This window comes from Cebus imitator, unplaced genomic scaffold, assembly GCF_001604975.1.
Source record: "Cebus imitator isolate Cc_AM_T3 unplaced genomic scaffold, Cebus_imitator-1.0 Scaffold89, whole genome shotgun sequence".
In the NCBI taxonomy this organism is placed as follows: Eukaryota; Metazoa; Chordata; class Mammalia; order Primates; family Cebidae; genus Cebus; species Cebus imitator.
In genome coordinates this window covers 2,858,849-2,886,717 of record NW_016107404.1, presented here as the reverse complement: position 1 = coordinate 2,886,717, position 27,869 = coordinate 2,858,849, and the positions used below count along the sequence as shown (strand labels likewise).

At 38.5% G+C, this 27,869-nt stretch overlaps 1 protein-coding gene across 1 annotated transcript in view; it reads right to left on the bottom strand.

Annotated features, from left to right (window-relative positions):
• The window catches only part of ABCA12 (ATP binding cassette subfamily A member 12), a 192,855-nt gene that overhangs the window by 149,129 nt on the left and 15,857 nt on the right, over positions 1–27,869 (bottom strand). The window contains exon 2 of the mRNA XM_017534981.2: positions 22,750–22,843. Within this exon, the coding sequence (XP_017390470.1) occupies positions 22,750–22,843 (94 nt within the window). The remainder of the gene's footprint in view (positions 1–22,749; positions 22,844–27,869) is intronic.

Sequence of the window (27,869 nt, the reverse complement as noted above, 5' to 3'; positions counted from 1 at the left end):
CTCTACTAAAAATACAAAAAATTAGCTGGACATGGTGGTTCATGCCTGTAGTCCCAGGTACTCAGGAAGCTGAGTCATGACAATCGCTTGAACCCAGGAGGTGGAGGTTGCAGTGAGCTGAGATCGTGCCATTGTACTCCAGCCTGGGCAACAGAGCAAGACTCGATCTCAAAAAACAAACAAAAAACAAACAAAAGATGCAACTGAGTCAGCAATTTGTCATAGGATTTATCATAGAACTAAGACATGTTCTTACTTAAATTTCAAAATGCTTTAACTACCTACATTTATAAATCTAAGAAACAATCACCCTAGGCTGTTTAAGAGAGAAAAATTACTTATTTACACACTTTCTAGGCTAGAAAAGGAAGATACTGTAAGAGTAAATGTTACACCAGAGGCAGCCCTGTCAGCAGCCATAAATAACACCCACTTTTTGTCACATGGAGTGAGCCGCTCCATTGGGAAGTCAAGGTCGTATTTTAAGTGCTATATTCCACTCAATGCTCCATTTTCCTGCTTGCTGCAGTAACTATGGTTTCATACAGAGAGTACTAGAACTACCAGGTAATCTTTGAAAAATGTTCTAAGTCTCTCTTTCCTCCCTCTCAGAACCACATAATTTTAAATCTTTTCTCAACCAGTGCTGCAAAATTCTCCTATTAGTTGATCAAGAGGTTGAAAGCACTAGGTTTACTATTAATTTTTGCTTCCTATATTAATAGTTTTATGATGCCAGTTTCTGGCCAGGAAAGACACATATCAATTACCCACAGTTTCATGTTGTGCATATTTGCATTCAAAAGCTTCAGTTAAAGTTTATCTTAATTGACTCTCTAATTTAGTCTGTTTGCCTTCACTCCTTAACAAGCAAACAGGCTGGGCATGGTGGCTCATGCCAGTAATCTTGGCACTTTGAGAGGCCGAGGCGGGTGGATCACCTGACGTCAGGAGCTCGAGATCAGCCTGGCCAAGATGGTAAAACCCCGTCACTACTAAAACCACAAAAATTAGCCAGGCATGGTGATGCACGCCTGTGGTCCCAGCTACAAGGAGGGCCGAGGTAAGAGATTTGCTTGAACTCAGGAGGCAGAGGTACAGTAAGCTGATTGTGCCACTGTGCTCCAGCATGGGCAACAGAGCAAGACTCTGTCTCAAAAAGGAAAAAAAAAAAAAGCAAATAAAGAAACGGGGGAAGGAATTTAGATTTTGTTTCCCCCCTAAATAAAGGTGACCAAAGTTTTACAGTGCCCTTGGGATTATTTTTAGACTTTGGAATGCTCTGATACATACTACTTTGTAGTTTATTATCAAACTAACACATGAAATTATACGTTTAAATTTATGTGTATAAAGGCATCTTAAATATCTATATACACACAACATACATGTTTTAGGAAAGACCCAGAGAGACTATCAGGACAGGGAACAGAAAAGCAATCTGGAAGAAAAGACTGATAATGAAGCTTTATTTCCCCATAAAACAATTAGAGGATCTTACATTTTCAAATACAAAAGTGATGTTGCAGGAGCATTGGGGATTATGTTTTGTTACTAAAGGATTGGAATTATTCTTATTAATAGTGTTATGCAAGTTGTATTGACCTCAGACGAAAGTATGAGTCCTACTTCACAAGTCCATATACAGTTACATGTTATTTAGGCATTATGCTGAAATTGTTAATTCCTTTTTTTCTTTTTTTTAAATTTGAGACAGTCTTGCTCTGTCATCCAGGCTAGAGCGCAGTGGCACTGTCTCAGCTCACTGCAACCTCTGCCTCCTGGGTTCAAGTGATTCTCCTGCCTCAACCTCCCGAGTAGCTGAGGTTACAGGCACCCGCCTCTATGCCCAGCTAATTTATGTATTTTTAGTAGAGATGGGCTTTCACCATCTCGGCCAGGCAGGTCTCGAACTCCTGACCTTGTGATCTACCCACCTTGGCCTCCCAAAGTGCTGAAATTATTCATTCTTCCTGGCATTTAATGCTTTTTTCTGAACAACCTTCCCACCCTCAGGATAAAACCCAACTCTTAGTGCTGAGCAGGACTCCCACCAGCCCTCACCACTACTAACTTTTAACCATAGGCTGTCTCTCCTGCCTACTGAAATGAATCACATTGTTTATATTTTGCAATAATACTTCTATAATTGTGCTACAGGGTTCAAAGGAACATAGGCCCAGAGCAATCAACATTCCCTGTTCAAGCAATTGCCTTCTGTCTCTTCACCATTTGCAGCCTGATGGTCTTAAGGCTGGGTGGACAGGGAGGAGGACCAGTGGCCTGTGAAGAGGCATTAAGGAGGCTGATGCATAAAGATTCAAATCCATGACCCATCATTTCACTGCACTCAAACCCCCTGCTAACTGCCAGTCCTTCCGTAGTTTTCTGGAATCCATATAACCTGTTATTTCTCTTAAAGAGTTTGCTCAAGGGATCTCCTTTTCAATTACTATAATAATAACATATGTAACTAGAATGCATTTTAATGCTTTTTAGCTTTAAAAGTACTTTCACAAATAACATCCTTTTGAGCTTCATTGGCATAACCGTGGAAGATAAGCATCGTTCCCTTCTTATGGATTAGAAAACAAAAGCTCAATGACGTTTGTAAGTAAACAAAGTTGGAACTTGAAATAGGAGTTGTAATTTCAAGCCCACACTCTTTCCATGAAATCATTTTGTATATATCTCGTGTGAGCTGAAAGCTGATGGATGTCTCCTCTAATTAAAACCTCTTCCCTGACTTGGCTATGTAACAGGCATTTCCATACAGTAATGGTTCTCTGGAGATGTGTGCATTTAAACCAGACTAATAGATAATGTTACTGATATGTGTAAGACACTGGATACCTAACATATTTATAGAAATTACTGCCTGTTAGTCATTAACACCTAGCACCACCCAGCATGTAACAGTTCTACCTCTTCCCCATTTTAGCTTTATGTACACAAGGATAATGTCATTCATTCATTCAGTAGACAGTTTAGCACTTTATATTTGTAAGCAACTGCAGTAGAATTATTGGGGCCAGGCGGGGAATGAAGAAGGGAGGAAGAAGGGCAGAAATGTTCAATAAGCCATCAATCTACTTCCACGAGGACATGAAACACATAGGCACTTGAAGAGTCAAATAATGTTATATAATTGCAGATTCCTAATATAAATGAAAAGATCATCATGTAGTTTTTATATAAAGAATAAAAGGTCACAGTGGCGAAAGAAGTCAGGATCCCTGGATTGAAGGCAAGACAATGACAGGAAGGAAATAAATAATGGAAAGTATGTTAAGCCATGCCAAGATCCTGTTTGCTCAGCTAATCAGTGATTCTGGCCAGCATCCATTGCTGTCAGCTACATTTATTGTACACCATCTTTTGGAGGTGGGGGTCAAACCACCATCACGACTGGCCAAAGGATCCAAGATTTTCTACACTTTATTTTAAAATACAGCCAGATACAATGGGTTAAGCACATTAGTCAATTTTAACCTATAACCTAGCAACTATCAATTAACTTTTGTAGTTACTTCTAATCTATTATCCAGAGGGTGTTAGTTAACTTTTGAAGTTACCAAATCAGGAATGCACAGACCAGGGATACTTAAGCCTACATGAGAACCTCTAGGAGAACTCAAGCCAGGGAGGGCATCTGCATGGAAATGCTTCTCTTGCCTTTACTTCAGTCAGTCCTGGAATGTGTTAGGTAGCATGAGGAGTATTGGAAGTAAGGTTTCATCCGTGAAATGAAAAGTGTTCAGTTAATGTGGCTTGACTAGGAGTGCTGTAAAGGCACCGCCGCCTTTACATGAACAGAGCTAAGAATCAGCAAACCCAGCCTCCTAATACCATCCAGAGTTCACCTGTAACCTAGAAGTGCCATTCAGCCATGTGTCCCACCACTTACCAGGTAATTCTGAAGCTAGTGCCCACTGCTGCTAATGTATGGCTGCATGTGCCTCTAAAACATTTTTCCAACAAGGTCCTTATCAGAGTGCCTACAAGGACAAATAGCTGAGTCTTTGCAGAGCTTCATGAACAGGTTTGTGTGACTACTTTTGTGCATACTTGCAAATAAATATTTTCATCTGTGGCAAACTGTGAGGCTTGTTTTCACTGTAAATATACCACCCACCAACCAGATTGTGGGGGACGAAGACCCACAGAACTCACCTTTCTCTAACTATCAGTTAATTATTAATATTGTCTATTAAGAAGAACCCAACCATCATAAATGGCCAAAGAATGAGGATATTCTTCATGGATTGGAAAGCACTGTCAAATATTTATTAAAATGGTTTACTGCAAATATAGATCTTTAGCTTCGATTAACACACAATATATATATATATTTTTTTTTTGAGATGGAGTTTCACTCATGTTACCCAGGCTGGAGCGCAATGGCGCGATCTTGGCTCACCACAACCTCCGCCTCCTGGGTTCAGGCAATTCTCCTGCCTCAGCCTCCTGAGTAGCTGGGATTACAGGCACGCACCACCATGCCCAGCTAATTTTTTGTATTTTTAGTAGAGACGGGATTTCACCATGTTGACCAGGATGGTCTCGATCTCTTGACCTCGTGATCCACCCGCTTCGGCGTCCCAAAGCGCTGGGATTACAGGCTTGAGCCACCGCGCCCGGCCTAACACACAATATTTTTCTATGTGCTTGTCACTAGACTGGGTCTTAAGAGCAAATACAGATATGAAAAATAAAATTCTTACCTAAATGTTCATACAGGCTTCGTGTGTATGTGTGTGTGTGTGTGTATGCGCACGTGTGCTTGTGTTTTGTGGTGGCGGAGTTCAGAGATAAGAGAAAAAAGACAAGCATATGTATAAAACAATTTCAATTGGCATGATTCTTGTTATGATAATAGAGTCATGAGCTGGGTATGATATTAAAGTATGAAATTTGAGCCCCTAATACAATTTAGTGGCAGACAGTAGAGTGGGCAAGTGAGGGCTAGAGAAAGTGGTACTGCCATGTGTTTTGAAGGGCAAGTTGGAGATAGCTGAGAGAATGACAGGGAAGAGAGAGAGAATATATTCAAAAGTATAAATGTACGAGAACCCTAGAGGAGCCCAAAGTACAATAAAAGCCCCATGATAATGCAATAACTTGAATTCAGATATAAAGCAATTGGCTTGCCTGGTTATTTCATTATCCTTGCAAGACAGCCCTCTGCATTTTACATGATTGAATGTTCTAGACCCTACTTATGTGGCTATGGCAGCATTGCCTTCAGTTCATTGAAAGTGTCTGGAGTGTGAAGTATGTGGCTGTGAGTGACGGAGAGGGCTGGCTCTGAAGACTTAGGTCATGAAAGATCTTAGGTGCCACATGATAGAGTCTGGATTTTATCCTGAATGTAATGTTGAGTCAGAAGAATATTAAGCAGAGAAAATGTCGTATACAGATTTATGTTTAGGAAAATAACTGGCATTAATATATAAGATAGACGGAAGGAGCTAGAACACATGCATGGAAATAGGATAATACAATGAAGATCTGAACTAAAGCAATTGTAGCAGAAATGGAGACAGAGGGTTTCAAGAGACGTTTGGAAGGACAAATTGACAGAACTTAATGACCAAAAGATGTGGACATAAAGGGAAAAAATGGCTGCCATCTTATAGTTTTGAACAACTCAGTAGAAGATGGATTAATTCCCCACATTAGGCAATGGCTGGTTTGGGAGAAAGGGAAGATAAAGGATTTAGTATTAAATGTGTTGAAAACATGTAATATATCTACATTTCCTTGATTATTTTTCTTTAGTTATTACAATTTGGTTAGTCTAACATAATGAAAAGCTATTAGGTTTCAATAGATGGAAGTGGGCTAGATTTTATTCATTTTTCGTGAGTTGATGGGGAGATTGGAAACAAAGCTGTCAGAAGTTTAGTTTGATGTTATTTGTCATCAGCCCAAACTAGAATTTTTAATAAATGGGAAGAGGCAAAATTGATTTCATTAAGGAAGAGGGAGTGAGAATGGAGACATCTTTCTTGGAAAAAAGACTAATTCCTGGTTATGATTGTGCATTTGTCATTAGTAATGCTGAATGATGATAATGATGTGACATTAATATAACTTCTGGGGCATGACATCCCAGAATGAGTTTTAGTAGCAAAAAGAGGGTTAATTTTTTGAAACTTCATTGATTTAAACATTCCATTCATCGTTCATATATACCGTTCATATGTCTCCATCCATCCATCCATCTCTCCCTTCCTCTTTTCCTCCCTCCATTTGATCAATATTTATTAAACATCTGCTAAGTGCCAGGCACACTGAAAGAGCAGGAAGAGTTTAGGAAAACTTTAAATGGAAAAGATAAAATTGTGGTCAGAACATTTTCCCGGAGATAATAAGGAATCTAGGAGGCAAAATCGCAATAACTAAACTGGATTAACACCTACTTTTTATTGGATTAGTTTTAGCTATGGCTCAAGTTTGTTTCATTTTTTTTTCCAGGGCTTATTTATGCTCAGTTTCCTTATAAACTATATAATCTTTCCTTGCTTACTGTTTCATGAGATTCATATTCCTTCTCCTAAGAATGGGGAAAAAACATGTCAAAAGGAAAAGCATTACCATGCTAAAACTACTAGGAACCCCTATGTTAACAAAAATCTAGACCTTTACTGACAAGGGTATGATAATAAAACAAGAGCAGCATTTTGCTAATTAGTATGCAGGCCCAAAAGCCTCTGAATATTTCTGTTTTCAGAAACCATTTTCTCAATTTTACTTCTGTGTGATTGCTATCTGGTTCCTACTGGACGGGACAGAATTCTTTCAAATATTGCTTCTGTGAAGCATCTTTAGTGCCTTCAGTTATAAAGTTAAAAAAGAAGCAAGGTCTATTAACTGTGGTGGTCGTTAAAGATTTTAGGACTAATTTAGCATTAAGAGGATTTTTATCCATTGTTTCTCTTGGCATAATTTCACATATATGATTCAGTACATAAGTATAGCAACCAAAGAACAATTTGTGTTCTTTCTCAAATCTTAGGATAATTTAGATTAGCAGAACTAATATAAGAACCACTGATGGCCGGGCACCATGGCTCATGCCTGTAATCTCAGCACTTTGGGAGGCCGAGGCGGGCGGATCACAAGGTCAAGAGATGGAGACCATCCTGGCCAACATGGTGAAACCCCATCTCTACTAAAAATACAAAAAAAATTAGCTGGGCGTGGTGGCACGTGCCTGTGGTCCCAGCTACTCGGGAGGCTGAGGCGGAAGAATCTCTTGAACCCAGGAGGTGGAGGTTGCAGTGAGCCGAGATTGCGCCACTGCACTCCAGCCTGGCCAAAGAACGAGACTTCGTCTCAAAAAAAAAAAAAAAAAAAAAAAAAAAACCATGGATTTCCCCTTTGCCTCCAAACACTAGAACAGTGATTTTTAAAGCATGAACTGCAGTAAACAAGTGGTATTCTTTAGCTAATGAGCAACTAATAGTTCAGTTCTACACCTGTGACCCAATTTTTACCTCTACTAGCAACATGATATGTATCACAAATTCACCAGAAGACCTGGGTCAAGTAGGATGCTTTGCTACTTACCAGCTGGGCAAGTTACCTACCCATAGTAACCTTTTACTGAGCTCTTACTATATATATCTATGGATGGCAGGCATCCTTTTTTTTGTGTGATATCACAGATCTTATTACATGCTATCTTATTAGTTTTATTATCTTATTTAACTCCCCAACAATGCAATGAAGTGGGTTCTTTGATTATCCACAACTTAAGGACAGAAGAATTAACTTCCCAACATCACAAAGCTTAAGCTGAGACTTGAATTGAGGGACCTGATCAAAGGCCTGGGGGTTTGATCACTAGGTTCTACTTGCTTCTCTATGAGTTTTGATTTTTCTCATCTGTAAATGGAAATCACAGTAATTAATCACTCAGGTTTGCTGCAAGAATTGAAAGACGAGTTACATAAGAGAAATCACTGTTGTTGCTATTCTGTTTTCTCAGCCAAATCAAAAGCCAGGAGAATGCTTTCATTTCAAACCATACCTTTGACCCCCAAATCCAGTCTCCACCATATTCTACTACTTTCTCTTCTCAATATCTTTAAGACTTACTCATTCTTCTTCATTTTTGTTTCTCCAATTATATGAGTGAGAGTACCCACACTTTTTATTTTATAATTTCAATAACTGTGCAATTCTTTTTCTTGCTCCAGCCTTTCCTTGCCCTGATCTAGCCTTCTGACATTATCTGATTAATGTGTACAAAATGCCATATTTTTATTGCCATGGGTCATTCTTCATTGTCTATGGGATAAAGACATCCTCATATCTTCAGCCTGGCATTTAAGACTCCGGGCCTCTTGGTCCTATTTTACAGATTCAAAATCATTTCCCAGCAGAATCTAACGGAATTTAGGAAAAATGAGCATTTCCTGATCTGTTAAGTATCTGATATGCTAGGTACTGCTTATACTTGGTGGGAAAATCAGGCTTAGGCATAGATCCTATGAAGGGAAGACCAGGAGTACAAACATCAAATAAATGCATACTCAGTCAATTACAATCATAAAGGAAGGCTGGTGTAAGAGTGAAAACTAACCTAGTATAGAGGTTCCAAGAAAATTCCCTGAAACAAAATAAACTCTTCATCCCCACCTTCACAAAATTGTTCATTCTCTTCCTTTCCTTACAAAACTCCCCACTCTTCTCCGTGCAAATCCAAGGATTCTATGAGTATTTTCAAGGACACAGCTTAAGTCCTATTTGTGCTATTAAGCTTTACATAACTTCTCTAGCCTCCAGAAACCTTGTGTCTTTTTTTTCTAAAATTCTTAGTGCACTGGTGGTTCTTTGTTACTGCTATCACACTTGATTATGTAATAGATTATGGATTTTACAGTTACAATAACTTGATTATCCATGTTTTTACCTAAGAATCCTGTGTTCTTTTCCTTTAGATTCCATATGCAATAATAAACAAATATTTGCTTAACAAATAGCTGAGTGTTTTGGGGTGTGCACATCTAGGTGCTACAAATCTATGTAACAAAAGCAGGGACTGGAATCCTGGCTCTAATACTTTGAGCAACCTTCCTAAAGCTTGCAATTAACCTAATCCCACTCTTGTTCATTTGCTTTTGGTTATATTTGAGCTAAAATTTAATACTCTGCACTAACATTGCAGAAAAATGGATTGCTTATTGTTCTGGAAGTTTGGCTACATTAATATTACCTAATGTTAACAAATTCCATAAAAGCCCCAAAGCTAAACCTGCCGGTGAAATACACTGGTCCCTGTTATTTACTTTCTGGATTACATATTTAATGTCAAATTACCTCATAAAACCAAAGATAAGTCAACCAAATAAAGACCTTAAATTTCAGTTCTTGGTATGTCTCTGAAAGGAATGTAATCTGCGTAATGAAGTTCTATAATTTTTTTTTTCTGATTTTCAAAGCTCTGCTTATCATAAAACCTAAAAACAGCTAATTAAAGCTAACAGGATTCAGTGAAGATAAGTGAAAATTTCACAGGAGTTAGGTTTAATTTTGGCCCAAAAGTTTTCCAGAATAAATCATGTTAGGGTTATGTAGAAAGGTATATGAGAGTTTAGATATGCCAAGTGGCATCCCAATTCATTTGTTTCTCTTTGTGGGTTAAACGTCAAAGTATAACACTACTCAAATGGGAGGAATTCCAGCGGATCCACACTTATCCCACCTCTCCACACCCCCTACAATATTACCACTCTTGAAAAGACTATGTTCAAAACAATGATTCAATGATAGGAAGCCCATTTGCCATAGAATCCTTGCATGTGGTTATCATAAAGCTTCCTGAACCCCAGGAGTTCCATCTCCTCTATATCCAGAGTACCTAACTTCTGCACTTTGAACATGGTGCCCTTTCAGTGAATATGACAAAATAATAAACTGTACAAAAGGCAACCACTCTGGATTGTATTCCTGTGTTCCACCGACTTGTAAGTAAATTTGAACAGACTTCTTTATATTCTAGCCTTCAATTATTGCTGTACCAAATTCACTCATTTGTTCAACAAATACTTGTTGGGTGACTAAGTACCAGGCAATATTCCAGAGAGTAATTCTGTTAGTTGTGCCAATAGCAAGGTGAGCATCTTTAGAGACATGAGTGGTTCTGTTTGACAGATAGCATAGAGAGCAGAAAGAGGATATGGGAAGTAAGAACAAATTAAATATTTATTTATTTATTTAGGGGAGTCTCACTCTGTCACCGGGCTGGAGTACACTGGTGAGAGTGCTCACTGCAACCTCCACCTCCCAAGTTGATTCTCCTTCCTCAGCCTCCCGAGTAGCTGGGACTACAGGTGTGAGCTACCAGGCTCAGCTAATATTTTGTATTTTTAGTAGAGACAGGGTTTCACCACATTAGTCAGGATGGTCTTGATCTCCTGACCTCGTGATCCAGCTGCCTCGGCCTCCCAAAGTGCTGGGATTACAGGGATGAGCCACCGCGCCCGGCCAGTCAGAACAAATTAAATCTTGCTTCAACACTTAGTGAGGCCTGTCACTAAAATCTTTGAAAGTAGATGTCTTCATGTGTAAAATAGTAATAGCTCGAAACTATTTAATGAGTGCCTCAATGTGCAGGCCCTGCTAGGTACTAGGAATTCAGTGTGGCCCAAAGCAGATAAGGACTCTGCCATGATGGGGCTAAATATTGCAAGCATGTTGATGCACATTGTTATTGCACATTGAATCTTGTTAGTCTCTGTGGTGGTTTTAAAATGTATCCACAGAATCTTCAGCACTTTTCCTTTCAAAAGGTGGAGACTAATTTCCTTAAATATGAGTCAGGCTGAAGGACTTCTTCTCATGAATAGAGTGTGGCAATGTGATGCTCTAAGACATTTGAAAGCAGTCCAGAAAAAGGACAGTTTCTGCCCATCTTAGATTTTTGGCTCTGGAGAAGTCCAGCCACCCTGTCGTGAGGACACTCAAGTAGCCTCAAGGACCAGTGGGGGAGAAGCTGAGGCCTCCCACGAACTGTCAGTGCCACCCACCAGCCATGTGAGCCGTGTGGGCCATCGTGGAAACAGATCTTCCGGCCCTACTTGGGATGCTGGATGACTGAAGTCCTAGCCCAAATCCTGACTGCAAATTTATGAGACACACCAAGGCAAAACCATGTGGCTAAGTCACTCTGTAATGTCTGACCCCTAGAAAATGGGGGAAGATAAGTGTTTATTATTGTTGCTACTAAGTTTTGAGGGGCAATTTGTTATAGAGCAATAGATACCTAATACAGCCTGTGATATAAAGGTCTGGATGGATATAAACAATTATGGTAGAAAAGTTAACAAACTTCCTTTCACTTACCTCCCACACAAAATTAAATAACTCCTCACGGACTTCCAGTGTTTCCATTACTACAGGGTAAAATCTAGATTTCTAGTCTAATATTCAAAACCCTACATGATCAAACCCCACTCAAATTGATCTCTTTTAATTTTTAGAAACAGGGTCTTACTTTCTTGCCCAGGCCTGGAGTGCAGTGGCGCAATCACAGCTCACTGCAGCCTCAACCTCCCAGGCTCAAGTGATCTTCCCAACTCAGCCTCCCAAGTAGCTGGGACCACAGGCACACATCACCACGTGTGACTAATTTTTCATTTTTAGTTTTTTGTAGAGATGGTATCTCCCTCTGTTTCCCAGTTTACTCTCAAGCAAAACGCTCTACTCTGGCTAGACCATTCTATCTTTAGCCAGTTATCCCTGAGAAGCTCTGCCTCCAAAATTTTGGTCATGCCCCTCCCCCCTCTTGAAAACCACTTCCTCTTCTTGTTGCAGATTCGCTTGTTTTCTTCCAAGCTTAATTTAGTCCTGAAGTAATTCTCAATTACCCTAATTTATAGCAATCTTTTCCTTTTCAAACATCCGGTAGTTTTCATTGCCAATGCTGCCTACTTAATATTTATTTTTCTATTTGCACAATTGTTGCATGTCACTATTAATCAGTAAATATGTGAGTTCCCATCATGTGCAAAGTACTGTGCCAAGATTTATATTTAACACTTTAATTATATTCAACTTTTTGTTTTTAAAAATATATTATGGCCCATAACCTTTCTTGTGTATTTCTTCACTTTCAAACAATTCGTTCGTAGGCAACTTGAGATCAGAACGCAGTCCCGTTCTTTACAGCCCTAGGCACACCCTTGTAGAATATAAATCTCCAGAAGCATCTTTTTTACCATCTCCACACAGGACAGCAATTTCAAAATAATGAAAAGCTTTTGACATTTCTCATTCTTTTGGTATTTATGAAGCCAGAAGTGCAGTGTTTTAAAGCTAGGGTGGGAAGCACTTGTTTGCATGGACCTGGGTTCCCCGGGCATGGAGCTTATCAATGAAATCATCTTGGAAAAACACCAGTTCAGGAAATTGTAAATACGTCCTTCCTTAGACACTGCTCCAACAGTACTGCCTGAGAGAAGGTTTGCTCCTCTTTGCCACTATCCTGAAAGTATGTCTTCAATACAAGACATGAAAAACGGTGTGAGACTTCTGATATCCTGAGGATTACAGTGAAAGACAGTGCTGAAAAGGAGAGGATGCTGGCAGCCACTGAAAGCCTGCAAGCTAACTCAGGTGAAAGCAAGTTCTTCTCTGTGATTATTCAAAGAATTAAACCCATTCTCTGGTTCGTTTTCACAGTCATGAGCTAGTAAAAAATGCACACTGATCTAAAGTTTCTTTTAAGTTGAAAAGAAAGGAAAAAGTAGTTCTCAAGCTTTAAATAGCATTAGAATCACCTGGCGAGTTCTTCAAAATTTAAACCGTCTGGCCCTCAACACCACCCCACTCACCACCACCCCCAATTCCACCTCCACCTCCAGATACCAGCTCAGAAATCCTAGAGTAATACTCTGGCATCTCTCTATTTCAACAGACATACTTACATCATTTTGACTGAGGTAGAGTAGCTGGGTACATCTTTTGTAAATCCCCAAAATAGAGAAAAGAGAAAGAAGAATAATATTGGTAACAGCATGTGATTTCTGTATTATTTTCTCCTTAGTTTGCTGCATTTTCACTTCCTAAATTGTGTAACTCTTATTTGGACAGTATGAAATTAGAGGGTTATGGCTAACCTTGCATTAAAAACCTTCATAATATAAAAAGTAATTCGCTATTTTTTAAAGAAAGCTGGATTTTAAAAAATCTGAAAAGAAAATGAAGGATTGAAGGAGGAGTGTTTAAAAAGCCTAAGAAAATGGCTAGTTCTGCTAGAGAAGTATACAGATTTCTTTTAGCCTCAGTTACTATTATTTCTCTTAATTGCTTTATAATCAAGAGATCATGAAAAGGAAGACCAAAGTGGAAGCCTTAAAACCAGATTTCCCAAACCAGCTGCCAGCTCCTACTCCTTAAAACCATCCCCCACACATCTTCGGGAACACTTTCTAAACTATTGTCTAGTCCCAGTGGTCCTATTGTATTTGTTTGTACACACATGTGTGAGTGTGCACATGTGTGTGTATTTATGAGTATTTGATGTATGTATAGAAAAGAGTCCTAGCAAATGTACACTGAAATGTTAACAGTGGTTCTCTTTAGAGGGTGAGATTATACAGGACTTTCATTTTTTATAATATGCACACCTGTATCACATTATTTAATTTTAATGAGTATGTATATCTACAGTCAGAAAAATCTATCAACATTTTAAAATAAAACTAATTAGTAAAAAAAAATTCCAGTGGCTTCTCATCATCTTTAAAATAAAGTCTAGGCCTTGTGCAGTGGCTCATGCCTGTAAACCTAGGACTTTGGGAGGCCGAGGTGGGCAGATCAGTTGAGGTCAGGAGTTTGAGATCAGCCTGGCCAACATGGTGAAACCCTGTCTCTACTAACAATACAAAAATTAGCTGGGCATGATGGCGTGCACCTGTAGTTCTAGCTACCTGGGAGGCTGAGACAGAAGAGTTGCTTGAATCTGGGAGGAGGAGATTGCAGTGAGCCAAGATCACGCCACTACACTCCAGCCTGGGAGACAGAGCAAGACTCTTGTCTCAAAAAATAAAAATAAAGTCTAATACTTTTGGTTTGGACCAAACAGCCTTATCTATCAGTACTCAAAAAGCATCTTCCTCTTTCAGGCAAAAGAGATTCCAAATTCCTGGCACATTTAACTCACATTCTGTGTCCTCACTCATGTAAGTTGCTTTCTGTAAGAAATTCAGTGACGCTGGTTATTTAACTGACAGACTCCTACTCATTCTTTAAGACTCATGCTAAGTCTTAGCACTGAACTCCACATTGGAGCTAAGGGAAAAGAAAAGTTGGTAATCCTGGTCCTGATTTTACTTTAAATATTGATATTTTGTTCATCATAAGGTTTTGTATTAATTTTGATTTTGTAAAATACTGTCTTGAACTATTATTGATCTTGATGACTGAGTGTTTTCAACCCCTCTCATTTTGTAGTGCACTTGCCTTGGTCCCAGGCAAAGTTGCTAACTCCATCTTCCTTGCTTCTGTTTGGGACCTACCTCCACTATGGATTTTTTCACACTGCAACAGTTTCTGATATACTTATTGCTCTCTTACAAGCTCGATTGGTGTGATGGCTCACGGCTTTCTTAATTAGTGCTTAATAGATGCAACAAGTGCCCTTTAAATATGTGATGATGGCCATTACATAATTTTAATAAAGTCTCTTAAAATTTCTTTTTTTCTTTCTTTCTTTTTTTGAGATGGATTTTCACTCTTGTTGCCCAGGCTGGAGTGCAATGGTGTGATCTCAGATCACTACAACCTCTGCCTCCTGGGTTCAAACAATTCTCCTGCCTACCAAGTAGCTGGGATTACAGGTGCCCACCTCCAGGCCCAGCTAATTTTTTTTTTTTTTTTTTTTTAGTAGAGATGGGGTTTCAACATGTTGGCCAGGCTGGTCTCAAACTCCTGACTTCAGGTGATCCACCCACCTTGGCCTCCCACAGTGCTGGGATTACAGGCATGCACCATGGTGCTCAGCCCCATAAAATCTCTTAAAATTTCTGAGCCTGTTTCCTCATTTGCCAAATAATGACAAGATAACTAGATTATCTTCATGATCCTCAAGGATAGATGCTATACTCTATACATATATAGCATTATAAATACTACCTTATAGAAGATAATATCCAACACTTTTATAGCTCTTACCATATAGCAAGCACTTATCTAAGTATAACAAGTTTTTGTTATTGTTGTTTTTGCTATTTACTTTTCAGATCCAGGTAAATCTGGCATTAGCCAGGTGTGGTGGTGGACACCTGTAATCCTAGCTACTCAGGAGGCTGAGGCAGGAGAATCACTTCAACCTGGGAGATGAAGGTTGCAGTGAACCGAGATCACACCACTGCAGTCCAGCCTGGGTGACAGAATGAGACTCCATCTCAAAAAAAAAAAATGTTATAAAGATGTTGTCATAGAAATAGAAATTCCATTTGACCCAGCAATCCCATTACTGGGTATATATCCAAAGGATTACAAATCGTTCTACTATAAGGACACGTGCACACGAATGTTCATTGCAGCACTGTTTACAATAGCAAAGACCTGGAACCAACCCGAATGCCCATCGACGATAGACTGGATAGGGAAAATGTGGCACATATACACCATGGAATATTATGCAGCCATCAAAAACGATGAGTTAGGGTCCTTTGTAGGGACATGGATGAACCTGGAAACCATCATTCTCAGCAAAACTGACAGAAGAGCAGAAGATCAAACACCTCATGTTCTCACTCATAGGCGGGTGTTGAACAATGAGAACACATGGACACAGGGAGGGGAGCACTACACACTGGGGTCAGTTGGGGGGAAATAGGGGAGGGACGGTGGGGGGTGGGAAGCTGGGGAGAGATAGCAAGGGGAGAAATGCCAGATGTAGGTGATGGGGAGGAAGGCAGCAAATCACACTGCCACGTGTGTTCCTATGCAACAATTTTGCATGTTCTTCACATGTACCCCAAAACCTAAAATGCAATAAAATAAATAAATGGGAAAAAAAATGAATTTAAAAAAAAAAGATGTTGTAAATATTCAGCCATTCATCTTATCAGACATGGTCATTAGTGCTCCTCATCTGAGAGGAGGCCTTGTCTGGCAAAAGGCCCTCTGCTCTTAGGAAGGAAAGAGAAAAGGAGTAAAAACCAGAAGACATTTGGTTCCCATGGCTGATTTCAGTGAGACAATCACCTTTGGGAAGCTTGTAAGGTAGATCACACAATGTGGGAATGATACAGGATGAAGGGAAAATACTCTTTCTTACTCTTAACTCTTCTACTTGTTAAAATTAAGTTTTATTGTACATCAGAGGTATGTCCTATTCTCTGATGCAGTTCTGTATACTGAGCCTAAGAGGGCATTAGTTGAGAAATCTTGTCATCGTGTTAGCTGACATTAGGGTGTGCTCATCCACACTGTGTGAGAGTCAGGCCAGGAGCTGGGGAAATGGACCACTGCCAGCAGGAGCTGCAGCCATCCCTGTGAGTGACGCAGCTGTGTCCACATCTCCCTTCCCTCTGCATGCTTCAGACAGCTCTGTACAGTACACTGGAGGAAACAGTCCCAGTAGAATCCCAATCTCAGTTTCTATGACTTCCACAGAATTTATCTCCATGTTGGTATCTGAAGGGTCAGTAATATTTCCCAAAAATTCATGTACTATGATTTGCTGATGGAAGAAGTACAGGATGGGTCTTTGGCTGTGAAGCTCAAAAGCTGTTTCAAAATTTTCTGAAACATCTTAAGCAAGAAGCAGGCAGCAAATGCTCCTACACAAAAATCTCTCCTGCATATTCAGAACTCTTAAGTATTTGTGATGGAAATTCCCAAGTGGATCTAGCTTGGAAGGAGCGACAGGGTTTTATATTCATTTTCTTTCCCCCACATAGGTGTTATGGACATTTTTTGATACCATTGTCAGATTTACCTGGATCTGAGAAGTAAGTAGCAAACCCAAACAAGCTAACTCCTTGTCCCTTACCCATCTCAGACTCGAACTAGGTTTTCGCCATTCATCATTGGCTTTGAAGTTTGCCTCTTGACACACTGCTGCATGTAGACATAAAGATTGAATTTTGTAATCCAGTCACCCATATCAATCTTCCAAACTGTATCAGATTCTGATGTGTTGCATTCTGACTTTGTTCCCTGTTAGGAATCATGCTGTACCTTGCAAGTATGGTGGTATGATGTGATTTCTGCTATTAATGTACTATCCATCTAATGAGCGAGTCAAGATTGAAGCATCAAGTGCTCAAAGATCAGTATAAGCCAATACTTCAACAAGAGAGATATAAAGGAATATTCATTGGGGTTTGAGTGATCAGACACGGCTCAATGGGAACGTCTTGGATGTGAGCTTGGCTTTTAACCGGCATTCAGGGGGAGATATGAGGACATGCATCGGTGTGGGAGTGAGAAAGAGATGTGTGGAAGACATTCAGACACCTCCTCCTTCAGCACAGGCATTCTACTGCAGAACAGAATGAACACAAAGATGGAAGAATCCTGATGAATGAAGGTCTTGAAAGTCAGACCAAGAGAAGGTGAAACCTTCTCTTTGGGCCCCAGTGTTTTAGGGCCATTATCTGATGATGAAACTTGGAAAGAGTTGGAGGTAGGGCTCCCAGCCAGACACACAAACACACACACACACTTTTACACACTCACAAAACTATGGAAGCAATCCAAGTGTGAGACAATGGGATCTTGAACCAAAGGGTGGCAGGAAGGATGGAAGGGCAGCAGTAACTCTGGGTCACATTTCACAAAGGATTCTGATTGCATGCCAGCAGTTAAGGGAGGTAAATGAAGGGAGGAGTCAAGGATGATTCAGATATTTCTAACCTGAGAAACTAACTAGCGTTGACGGTACTCATGGGAATGCAGAAACTGGATTGAGCAATCCACAGCAAAAGATAAATGATGATGAATTCTGAGCTTCTCAGAACACACACACACATAAAACCTACGTAAATTTTGAGTCAATCAAGATAGCAAATAAAATTATTTCCCGTGGGTCCCTCAATTATTTTCACTAGATCATGGGTGTGCTGGAGACCACAATGCAGCCTGGAATCCTGTACTCATGCCCTCGCCCTCACTTCTCTGAAAACATACCATGGGAGAAGTCAGCAGCAAGAGCAAGGCCAGAAAACACCTCACCACTCTGACTTTCACAACCCTCATCACTGAGATGCCCCATAGGCTCTTTCAACATTAAGACGGTACAATAGCTCCTCTTAACAATTCAGGCACTGGAGTCAGGACAACATGTATGGACGATCCCACAAACCATCTACGGATCAACAATTTCAATCTTCCTTCTCACCATTTTTTCCCAGAGCTACTAACAAGTAGAAAAACAACTTGAGTTCAGTTTTACAGCAATGCTCAATCTATGATAGTGCTAATAAGTGGTATGCAGAAGAAAAATGAGTTACTGTAATGCACCAGACCTCAGGACTGCCCTTGATGGCACCCATGATCTAGCTAAAACCACCTATCTGCAAGTATCTTGTTCAAAAATCCAGCACATAATAACCATGTGAACATTGGTCAATTACTTAACACATTTCTCGGTCTCAATTTTCTCATCTTTAAAATAGGGACAATCATATTACATGGTTCCAAGAAATGAGGTGAGTATTAACTAAGGCACGCAAAGTACTCAGCAAAGTGTCTGACACATAGCAAAGTGTTCAATAAATGTTCATCCCTGTCATCACTTTTATGCATTCCTAAGGATAAAGGGTATGCTTTGGAGGCAAAAGTTCATGATAAAAATGTTGGATGATCTTGCATTTACCAAAGCTGTTAAGTAACATCTGGATGGGTGCTATTTAGTATAACTCTGTGATAATATAAATCTGAATATAATTCAATTTGTGGTTGGCTCCTGCCTCTCAACCAGCCCTGATTTTCAAGTGTGGGATGAGCTGAATTTCTTATGCCCAGAGGGTCCGGTGGTGTCAGAAAGTGACAGCCTTGAGACAGTTAGGGCTTAATGTAATGTACGGTCATATTTGCACAGTATGATTTCCATTGTACTTTTAAAGATATTTAGGGAACAATTGAAAAACATTGTTTTTCATTAACTTCACTAAAGTATGACTCCTTGTTTGACATGACTACCATTTTTTGGAGTCTACTTATCTCATTCTGTCAGGGTTTTACTATACTTGAAAAACAGTTGTACAGTAATTAGGGACTGCTTCTCTGGACTTCCATGGGTATGTATGTATTAAAAGGAGACAAAATAAACTTGCTGCACATTGCAGCTTGGCTTAGTCTAAGTGTGTCTTGTGGAGATTTGTGCTGTTTTGTTTGCCCTTGTTCCTAAGCAGGGTTTTTTTTTTTTTTTTTTTTTTTTTTTTTTGTATTTTTTTTTTTTTTTTTTTTGGTTTTAAAATTTGCCTCTTGACAAGCTGCTGCATGTGGAGATTATAAGAGATTGAAACTACTTCAAACTTGGCACTTCAGCTCATTTCTTCCCTGTTTGAATGAGAAGAATTAGGGCCTGCCTGCCAGGCTTAAAAGGTTTTCTTTACCTGGGATTTATTATCTGCAGAGGCTAGTTACCTAAGCTGTTTGTTGCAACACAAAAGGGAGTGAGTGAAGTCAGGTGATGTCAAGAATATGTATGTTATCTGGACCAGCACCCAGGGTGTCAGGTGTTGCGGCTGGTTCCTTCTCATCAAAAATGCAGACTTCTCTAGATGCCCAACCATCATAAAGACTATGAAGGGAATCTTTTAAGTCGCTAATTATATTTATTCTAAATGATTTATCAAGTCCTATAGACCTGCCTGGCTCTTCTGGGGACAGAATGTGCCCAGGGTATTACAACTTCTGTTCTCACTCTGGCTGAGTTTCATCTTCACTTCTCTATTGCCCAGCTAGCACTGTAGCCCACAAAAGATTTTAACTCTATTAAACAGGAACTCATTTCTATGATAGTTCAGCTACAATGATTCATGCAAAATTAGTTGGACAGAGGTAGCATTGAATACTAATGGTTAATAAAACTCTAATACATACATTGGAATGCACCTGCCCCCCATATTTCTTGATTTCATAATTGAGACAAAGCAGGGGTGTTTCTATTCCTAGTTTCTAATTTTTAGTTCACTTTTACAAAAGGTAAATGATTCAACATGAAAAATTAGTACTGACTACTAGATGTAAGAAATGTGAGTTCATGAGCTTAAAACCAGATTCTGGAGCCAGACTGTTTGGTTTCAAATCCTGACACCACCACTTGTTAACTGTGCCATCTTGGTCAAGTTACTTAAGTTTTCTGGGCATTCGTTTTCTTAACTGTGAGATGAATAATACAGTCCCCACCTTATTAAGTGCCTGGTACACAGTATGAGATCGAGAAATATTTTTATGATGATGATGAATTATTAGCCAGTTCTAATCTTTCAGCATAAAAGACATATGTGAGAAACAAAGAAAAACAAAAGCAACTTTTAAAACAGGATAAAAACCTCTAAATCAAAACTGTCATCTCAAAGTTATTCTCTTTCTACCACAAAAGAGGGGGAAAAAAGTAACACCAGTCTCACATTCGCCAAATTAATTACATTTTATATTCTATTGATTACAGAATGTATTGAAACTTTGGGCATATTTTTTCCTTGGCTCTTATTTTCCTAAATAGGAGTTTCTAGACTCAGAAAGAATTTTTGTGTAAAAGGGTAAGATACGGTAAATCTCATAAACAAAGTAGTTGTTTTCAACACCTTTCTTTACTATCCCACATAATTGAATTTTGGCAAACTGTAATCTGCCTGTGTTGCAGGTTTCTCATTTGTAAAGTGAGAGGGTCACTTCCACTTGTAATAACGAACCAAAAAATTATTTTTTAGACTGAGTCTGATAAGGTCTAAGAGGCTAGCAAACATCATTTCAGTGTTTGAACCACGCTATGACTTCGTACTGACTTACCCACAAACAGAAAGATGATCGCTTCATTGGCTAGTTATGAGAGTATGATGATAGGTACATAGGAAAAAGTAGTTATTCATCTCCTCTCAGGTATAATGTTTTTTCAAAGCCCTTTAGATTAAAGCCTAAGAAGCACATGTCACATCATTTCTCTAGTATTTTTTTCTTCTTAATTTAGTAAAACTATAAGAGTTTTCCACAATTTTCTCCATGAATCTCTAATGCCATCAGGTAACACCAATTAGTTTAAGACTGCTCATTCAAAGACCCTATATTTCTCTCTTGGAAGTTTTACAAGAGGAACATTATGTAACTGAAAAGTCCTTAAAAACAAAAAATTGGTGAAAATAGGTTGTTGAAAGGAGCTATTAAAATACTCCCTTCACTATTGTTAGCAAATTGATAGTTAGCATATTAAATCAGAATATTTAAGAGTATTTATCCTACTTATGTGCTATTTCTAAAGCCCATGCTACTTAAGATAGGTACAAATACATAAATGAATTATTTCTGAGGCCCATGCTACTTAAGATATGCACAAATATATAAACTCCAACAGTATACAATGGAGTCAGTCTGCTATAAATAATATACACATAATATGAAGAGAGCAAGATTATGCTGTTTTTATGAACAGCCTAATAAAATCTCATCAATAATTCAAATGACTTGAGAAAAAATCCTTTAGAAATAAGGTACTATTTAAATGTAAGGAATTATTTCTTCTAGTACCAAGAGTTTAAATGCTCTACACTAACTGAGTTGACATTTTCTTTTGAATTATCCTATTGGGCACGATTCATGTAAATTCTGCCACGGTTCTTATCTGATTTCTTAGAACTAGGTGATTCAAAAACATTGCAATTATTTTTAAATGTCACTAGCTTTATCTCTTTTTACAAAATGACTTGGTATTGTGTTCTTTTACATAGCAAATTACTGTAATTTATGTGAAATACAACCTAATTTAAAAATTTGATTTATGAGAAACTTTTCGGGAGATGGCTGCTTTGTGAAGCAAGAAACACCTGATTTGACTTTTCCTCCTCTTTTAAGAAAACTGGCTTCACAGGGAGAAAACAAAAATGAAAACAGCGTTCGTCAAACCACTGGGGTTAAAACACTTGTCCCCCTCTGAGGACTTTTCTGAGTCCTTTCTACATTTTCATTCTGGATCCAAAGAAAATAATAATAATGAAGTATCAGGCATTCTGCCCATTTTATAACTTGACAGTTACTAAATGTAACTAAAACAACACTAATTAGAGAAGAATCTTCTCTTGAACTAAATGTGTTGACACACTTACACCACTCGGATATCAGCCCTAAAGAGAGAGAAGAGATTTTTATACTACTCTGGATGTTCATTTGTTCAGCTGATCAAATACAAGACTGTGATTTCCATTACAAAAGTAAAGAATGATCTTGCATGAGATTGCTGCTTGTTTATATTGTGCATATCATAGTGAGATTTATTAAGTTAATAATAAATGGGTCAAAATTCTATAAAGGTTAACATATCTTCCGGCTTCTACAAGCTTCATATTTTTCTAGATAAATCAAACTCAACTTTCTGACTAACTTGAAAATCTGGGATAAAAAACACACAAATTCTTTATATTAATCCTTCCAAGTGAAAATGTTATACAAAAAAAAAACAAAAAAACCCCAAAATTTTGAAATGAAACATTAAAGTGGTACCAAAATAAATTTTAACTAGAATCCAAAAATTAGAGAAATAAACAAATTTCATTTACTTACAAGTTGGTTTTGCAGTTGGAGGAAATTTGGTCCGGGTAATAGCCAAAATTATGAAAATAATGACAGGCCATAAGATCAAGACAAGTGTCCAAAGCTGCAAAATAATGGTAGAAAAAAAATGTTAGTTTTACTGCTGAACCAAAGATTTTTTTTAAACCTGACCATAGAAGGCGTGTCATACTATAATATTTCAACACAAGCTAAGTATTTGACTGACTGTAAATATTATTAATAAAAAAATGAGAAATTTTTTGGTATGTAAAAGATCTCTAAATGCAGAGAAGAATGATTTTTCCAGGCTTAAAACCATGAAATAATCTGAAACCTTCTTTTGGGTTACCTCTCATGACTGTCCCAATCATGATTATATTAAAATTAAACCTGATTGGTTACTTCATTCCTTAAAACTCCTTTAGAGTTTCCCACTTTCCTATTGGATAAGACACAATGTTCTAAATGGGGTAAATAAAATTCAAAATAATTTCAATCTATGCCTATCTTAGCCCTTCCAATGTCAGCATTCTATGCTCAGTCATAAAGACTGGTGTGTGACATGGGTCATGGCCTATAAATATTGTTGAATAAATGAACCTGAGAATGAACCAACAAAGACATAATTGAGTCAATAAGTGAAGGAGTAAAAAGGAACTTCAAGTCCCATGCAGTCCTCCATAGTACTTAATGTCTTGGGTGTCTGCTTCTATCAAAGAACTTACACTGTTATAGCCAATGATTGTTTTTTTTTTACTCAGTTCCCAAATAAATTGGATGTTCGTTTATGGTAGGAACAGTGTCTTGTTGATACCTAAATTTCTATCACTCAATGAAAAATAGATGCTCAAAAACACATACTGCATTGAATTTTTTTTTTTTTTTTTTTTTTTTTTTGGGGTTTTGCTTTTTTTTTTTTTTTTTTTTTTTTTTGAGATGGAGTCTCACTGTGTCACCAGGCTGGAGTGCTGCAGTGGTGTGATCTCGGCTCACTGTAACCTCTGCCTCCCAGGTTCAAGCAATTCTCTGCCTCAGCCTCTGAGTAGCTGGGATTACAGTTGCCCGTCACCATGCCTAATTTTTGTATTTTTAGTAGAGTCAGGATTTCACCATCTTGGCCAGCCCGTTCTTGAACTCCTGACCTTGTGATCCACCCCCCTCAGCCTCCCAAAGTGCTGGGATTACAGGCGTGAGCCATTGTGCCTGGCCTGAAATTTCTATTAGAGAATTTCACTTTAAGTACTTTAGGAGATGCTTTTCCTCCCCATGTAGATATGATTCCGTTTGAAAAACACTAACTGCTTAATATTTGATAGACCTACATAATTGGTTCCAGAGCCACGAAAAACACATATTCACAAGAACATTAACTATGATATGCAAATAGTTATGGTGCTCAAACCAAACCGCAGGAACAAATTTTGCCTATACTTAATAATGTGAAACTTAACAACTGCGTTTCTATATAGTTTTGTGGTCAGACTTCTCTTTCCTCTCCCACTTTTCAGAAACAATTTGCTTCTGCCAAATCAAACTATCTACCTGGGGATCTTCAGTTCACCAAAGCAATCCAAACCCCATGAATTACCAATCCTTAAATAACACCTAATCTACATTTGCTATTAAAAGCTCCATTGTATGTCCAAAAGTGCTGTCTCCTTGCTGGTAGGCCTGTCACTAACTTCTTAGACTTTGGATATCAGGGTAAGTTTTTAAAAATGGAAGTTCACTATACAGCCAGGGAATCCTGAGGCACTCAGTTTGATCACAGCTTGAAAAGCCCCCATACAGTCTGAACAACTTAATCTGAAACAACGCTTCTCAGACACTAATGCGTACTCCAAATCAGCTGGGGGTCTTGCAAACATACAGATTATGATTCAGTAGATCTGAGGTGGGGGCTGAGATTCTGCATGTCCAAGAAGCTCCCAGGTGGGTGATGCTGATGCAGCCAGTCCATGGACTGCACTTTGAGGAGAGTAGATTTAGATGTATGCCACCCTACCTATCCAGCAGGAGTGTTTCAAAAGTCCTGGAATATTTTTATTGGAAAATTTCTTTGGAAAATCACCTAATGAATAGAATTCAGGGCATTTGTAAATCTGAATGGGAGAAAAAGAGATCATATTTTTATATTTTCTGGCTTGTTATTAAAATTTAGCATTTCCATTAATGACAAATGTAGGGAATGAACCATAGTGTTATTAAAAGTACCTGTGATTTTGTCACCAATAGAAATTATGGATATTTAAAAATCTTATTAGAGTTGTTACAGATATCTTAAAGTGCTATTTATATTCATTGCTACATTAAAATTAGTTATAGATTTATCACTAGACCTTTTATTTAATGCTATAAGAAAGAGACACACATATAACCATATCATAAATTTGCCTTTTTTTCTTTTTTTGCGATGGAGTCTCACTCTCTTACCAGGCTAGAGTGCAGTGGTGTGATCTTGGCTCACTGCAACCACCACCTCCTGGACTCAAGCAATTATCTTGGCTTAGCCTCCCAAGTAGCTGGGACTAAAGGTACATGCCACCATGCCCAGCTAATTTTTGTATTTTTAGTAGAGACGGGGTTTTACCATGTAGGCCAGGATGGTCTAGATTTCTTGGTCTCATGATCCACCTTCCATGGCCTCCCAAAGTGCTGGGATTATAGGCGTGAGTACAACGCCCAGCCAATTTTGCTTTTTTAATACTTTGATAACTGAATTTCAATATATTTCAATCCATTTTATTTTATTTTACATGATGAATTTTAAAACATTATTCTTAAAAAGGCTGCAGGTTTAACCAGACTGCCAAAGTCATCCTAAGGTCCTGTGATCTGATTCAACCCTTTTTTTTGTATTCTCTGGATACAGAAAGTTAGCATAACTTGTCCAAAGTCATATATCCAATTGTGAGGCAGAGCAGGGGACAAGGATTTGAATCTCAAGATAAACAGAAGGCTAGGATTTTTTTTTCAATAATTATTGTGCTCTTCTGAGGAGCAAATAAGGAATTACAGAAAATGTGTTGCAAAAAATATAAGTGCTACGGAAATACAAGATGTGTTACTACTCTAGCCTCATCTCTGAATTATTTCAAAATTAGAGCCTGTTCTTTAAAGATCCTGGATACAAGGTATCATCTTTTTTTTATGTTTCTCATTTGAAATGTAGACTAGAAAGAATTAAGGTTAAAAAATTAATGGTGTGGATTATCAGTTTTGTATTTGAGCCTATAGGTATTCTTTAAGGAAAGTATTCATCTGAGTAGGCCTGATGCCCCATGGCTACTTTTAGGAACTTCTATTCATTTTCTATGGCAACTTCATGAGAATTCAGTGACTGAGATCAACTATACCAACACATCTACCTTCAGTTAAGGGGCATATATTGTATAGTATCTTTAAGTTGTCTTTTGCTTGATATAGTTTGGCGATTTCATGAGGACATTTTGATAAGTTTTCAAATTAATTTTAACATATTTTGAATCCAGACAAAAAATATAATCTATACCAGAGACATTTAGGCGTTTTAGATTCTGTGGAAGGCAAAAACCACAGCCAGCCTATAAACGAATCTATCATCACAAGATTTCCCTGGGATTTTAGGCCAGAGAGAGGTTTAGAGAACATTTCTGCATACTGCATTTTAGAGGGATAATAAATACAAAGCCCTCTACACTATGGTCTCATGGATATTAAGGTTGACAGGTTAATCACAAAAGCAAGAAATAAATAAAATTTAAATTTTCATAGCAGCAGTGTCGCTCACAATACCATTCTAAATATGATCACAAGCAACCTAGAAGCAAATGCAGTGTCAAGGATCCAAACTCTAAACAAATGAGCCATGACTTTTTCTGTTTGTTTGGAGAAAGGGATAACCTATTAATTTTATACATATAGACAGAGGAGCTTCCTTGAAAAATTTGAGGAAAGCAGTGTTTAAAGGTTTAGTATTTTCGCTGAGAGTGTAACTATCTCACACTGTCTTCACATCTCATTTGCATTCCACTCCCCTATGCTGTTGACATCAAAGGGTATGTGCACACTAAATAGTTTATAATTCCTTAGTGGGCCAGGACATTCATATCCTTTTATTTCTCCAGGATTTATTTTCTAAGATGTACCATTCTGTTCTCTTTTTCTTCTTCTTTTCCTGAAAAATTCAATCCAAAAGTCCGTAAATAGGTCCTAACAAGGTAAGTGTAGATGCTAGTAGTTGGGAGGCCACAGTGACCCAGTGAGGGAAGTGGGGCCTTAGAAGGGTGAAGAGGACATGGGCACTGAGGCAGCTAGATGTGGGGTGTCAGAGCCCAAGTTGGGTTAAGAAGGCATCAGTGCAGGGAGACAGGACACGGGCAGTGCCAGGCAATTGATTTCACAAGAGAAGGTTGATGATAAAAGTAGACCCATCCCATTAGGGGAGTCGGGCTTCTCACTGTCCATCAGGAGAATTATAAAAATTGGAAAAGAAGGAAACTAGAATCCACTTGGTGGTGCTGGGTTAGAATGAGCAAAATGGGCCGGGTGTGGTGGCTGACGCCTGTAATCCCAGCACTTTGGGAGGCCGAGGTTGATGGATCATGAGGTGAAGGGATGGAGACCATCTTGGCCAACATGGTGAAACCTCGTCTCTGCTAAAAATACAAAAATTAGCCGGGCATGGTGGCATGCACCTCTGGTCCCAGCTACTCTGGAGGCTGAGGCAGAAGCATTGCTTGAACCCAGGAGGCAGATGTTGCAGTGAGCCAAGATTGTGCCGCTGCACTCCAGCCTGGTGACAGAGCAAGACTCCGTCTCAAAAAAAANAAAAAAAAAAAAAAAAAAAAAAAGTGAGCAAAATGGGCATAAACTCCTAATTCCCAAAATGTATACAGAGACATAACATGTAGATAAAAATGCATGTGTGCATTACTTATTTCTTACTGTCTGGTTCCACAATTTGTTTCTGCCTCATTGAGTACCTTCTTTTTCCAATTCCTGAAAACACCCATTTTTCCAAGAAATGCTAGCTTCTTTCAGTGGACAACTGAGTGGTAGGTGTGATCATTGCTAATCAGGTCTCACTATTTTCATTACTGGACATAGCTAAAGATTATATATAGAAGATAGAGAAAGACAGACAGATG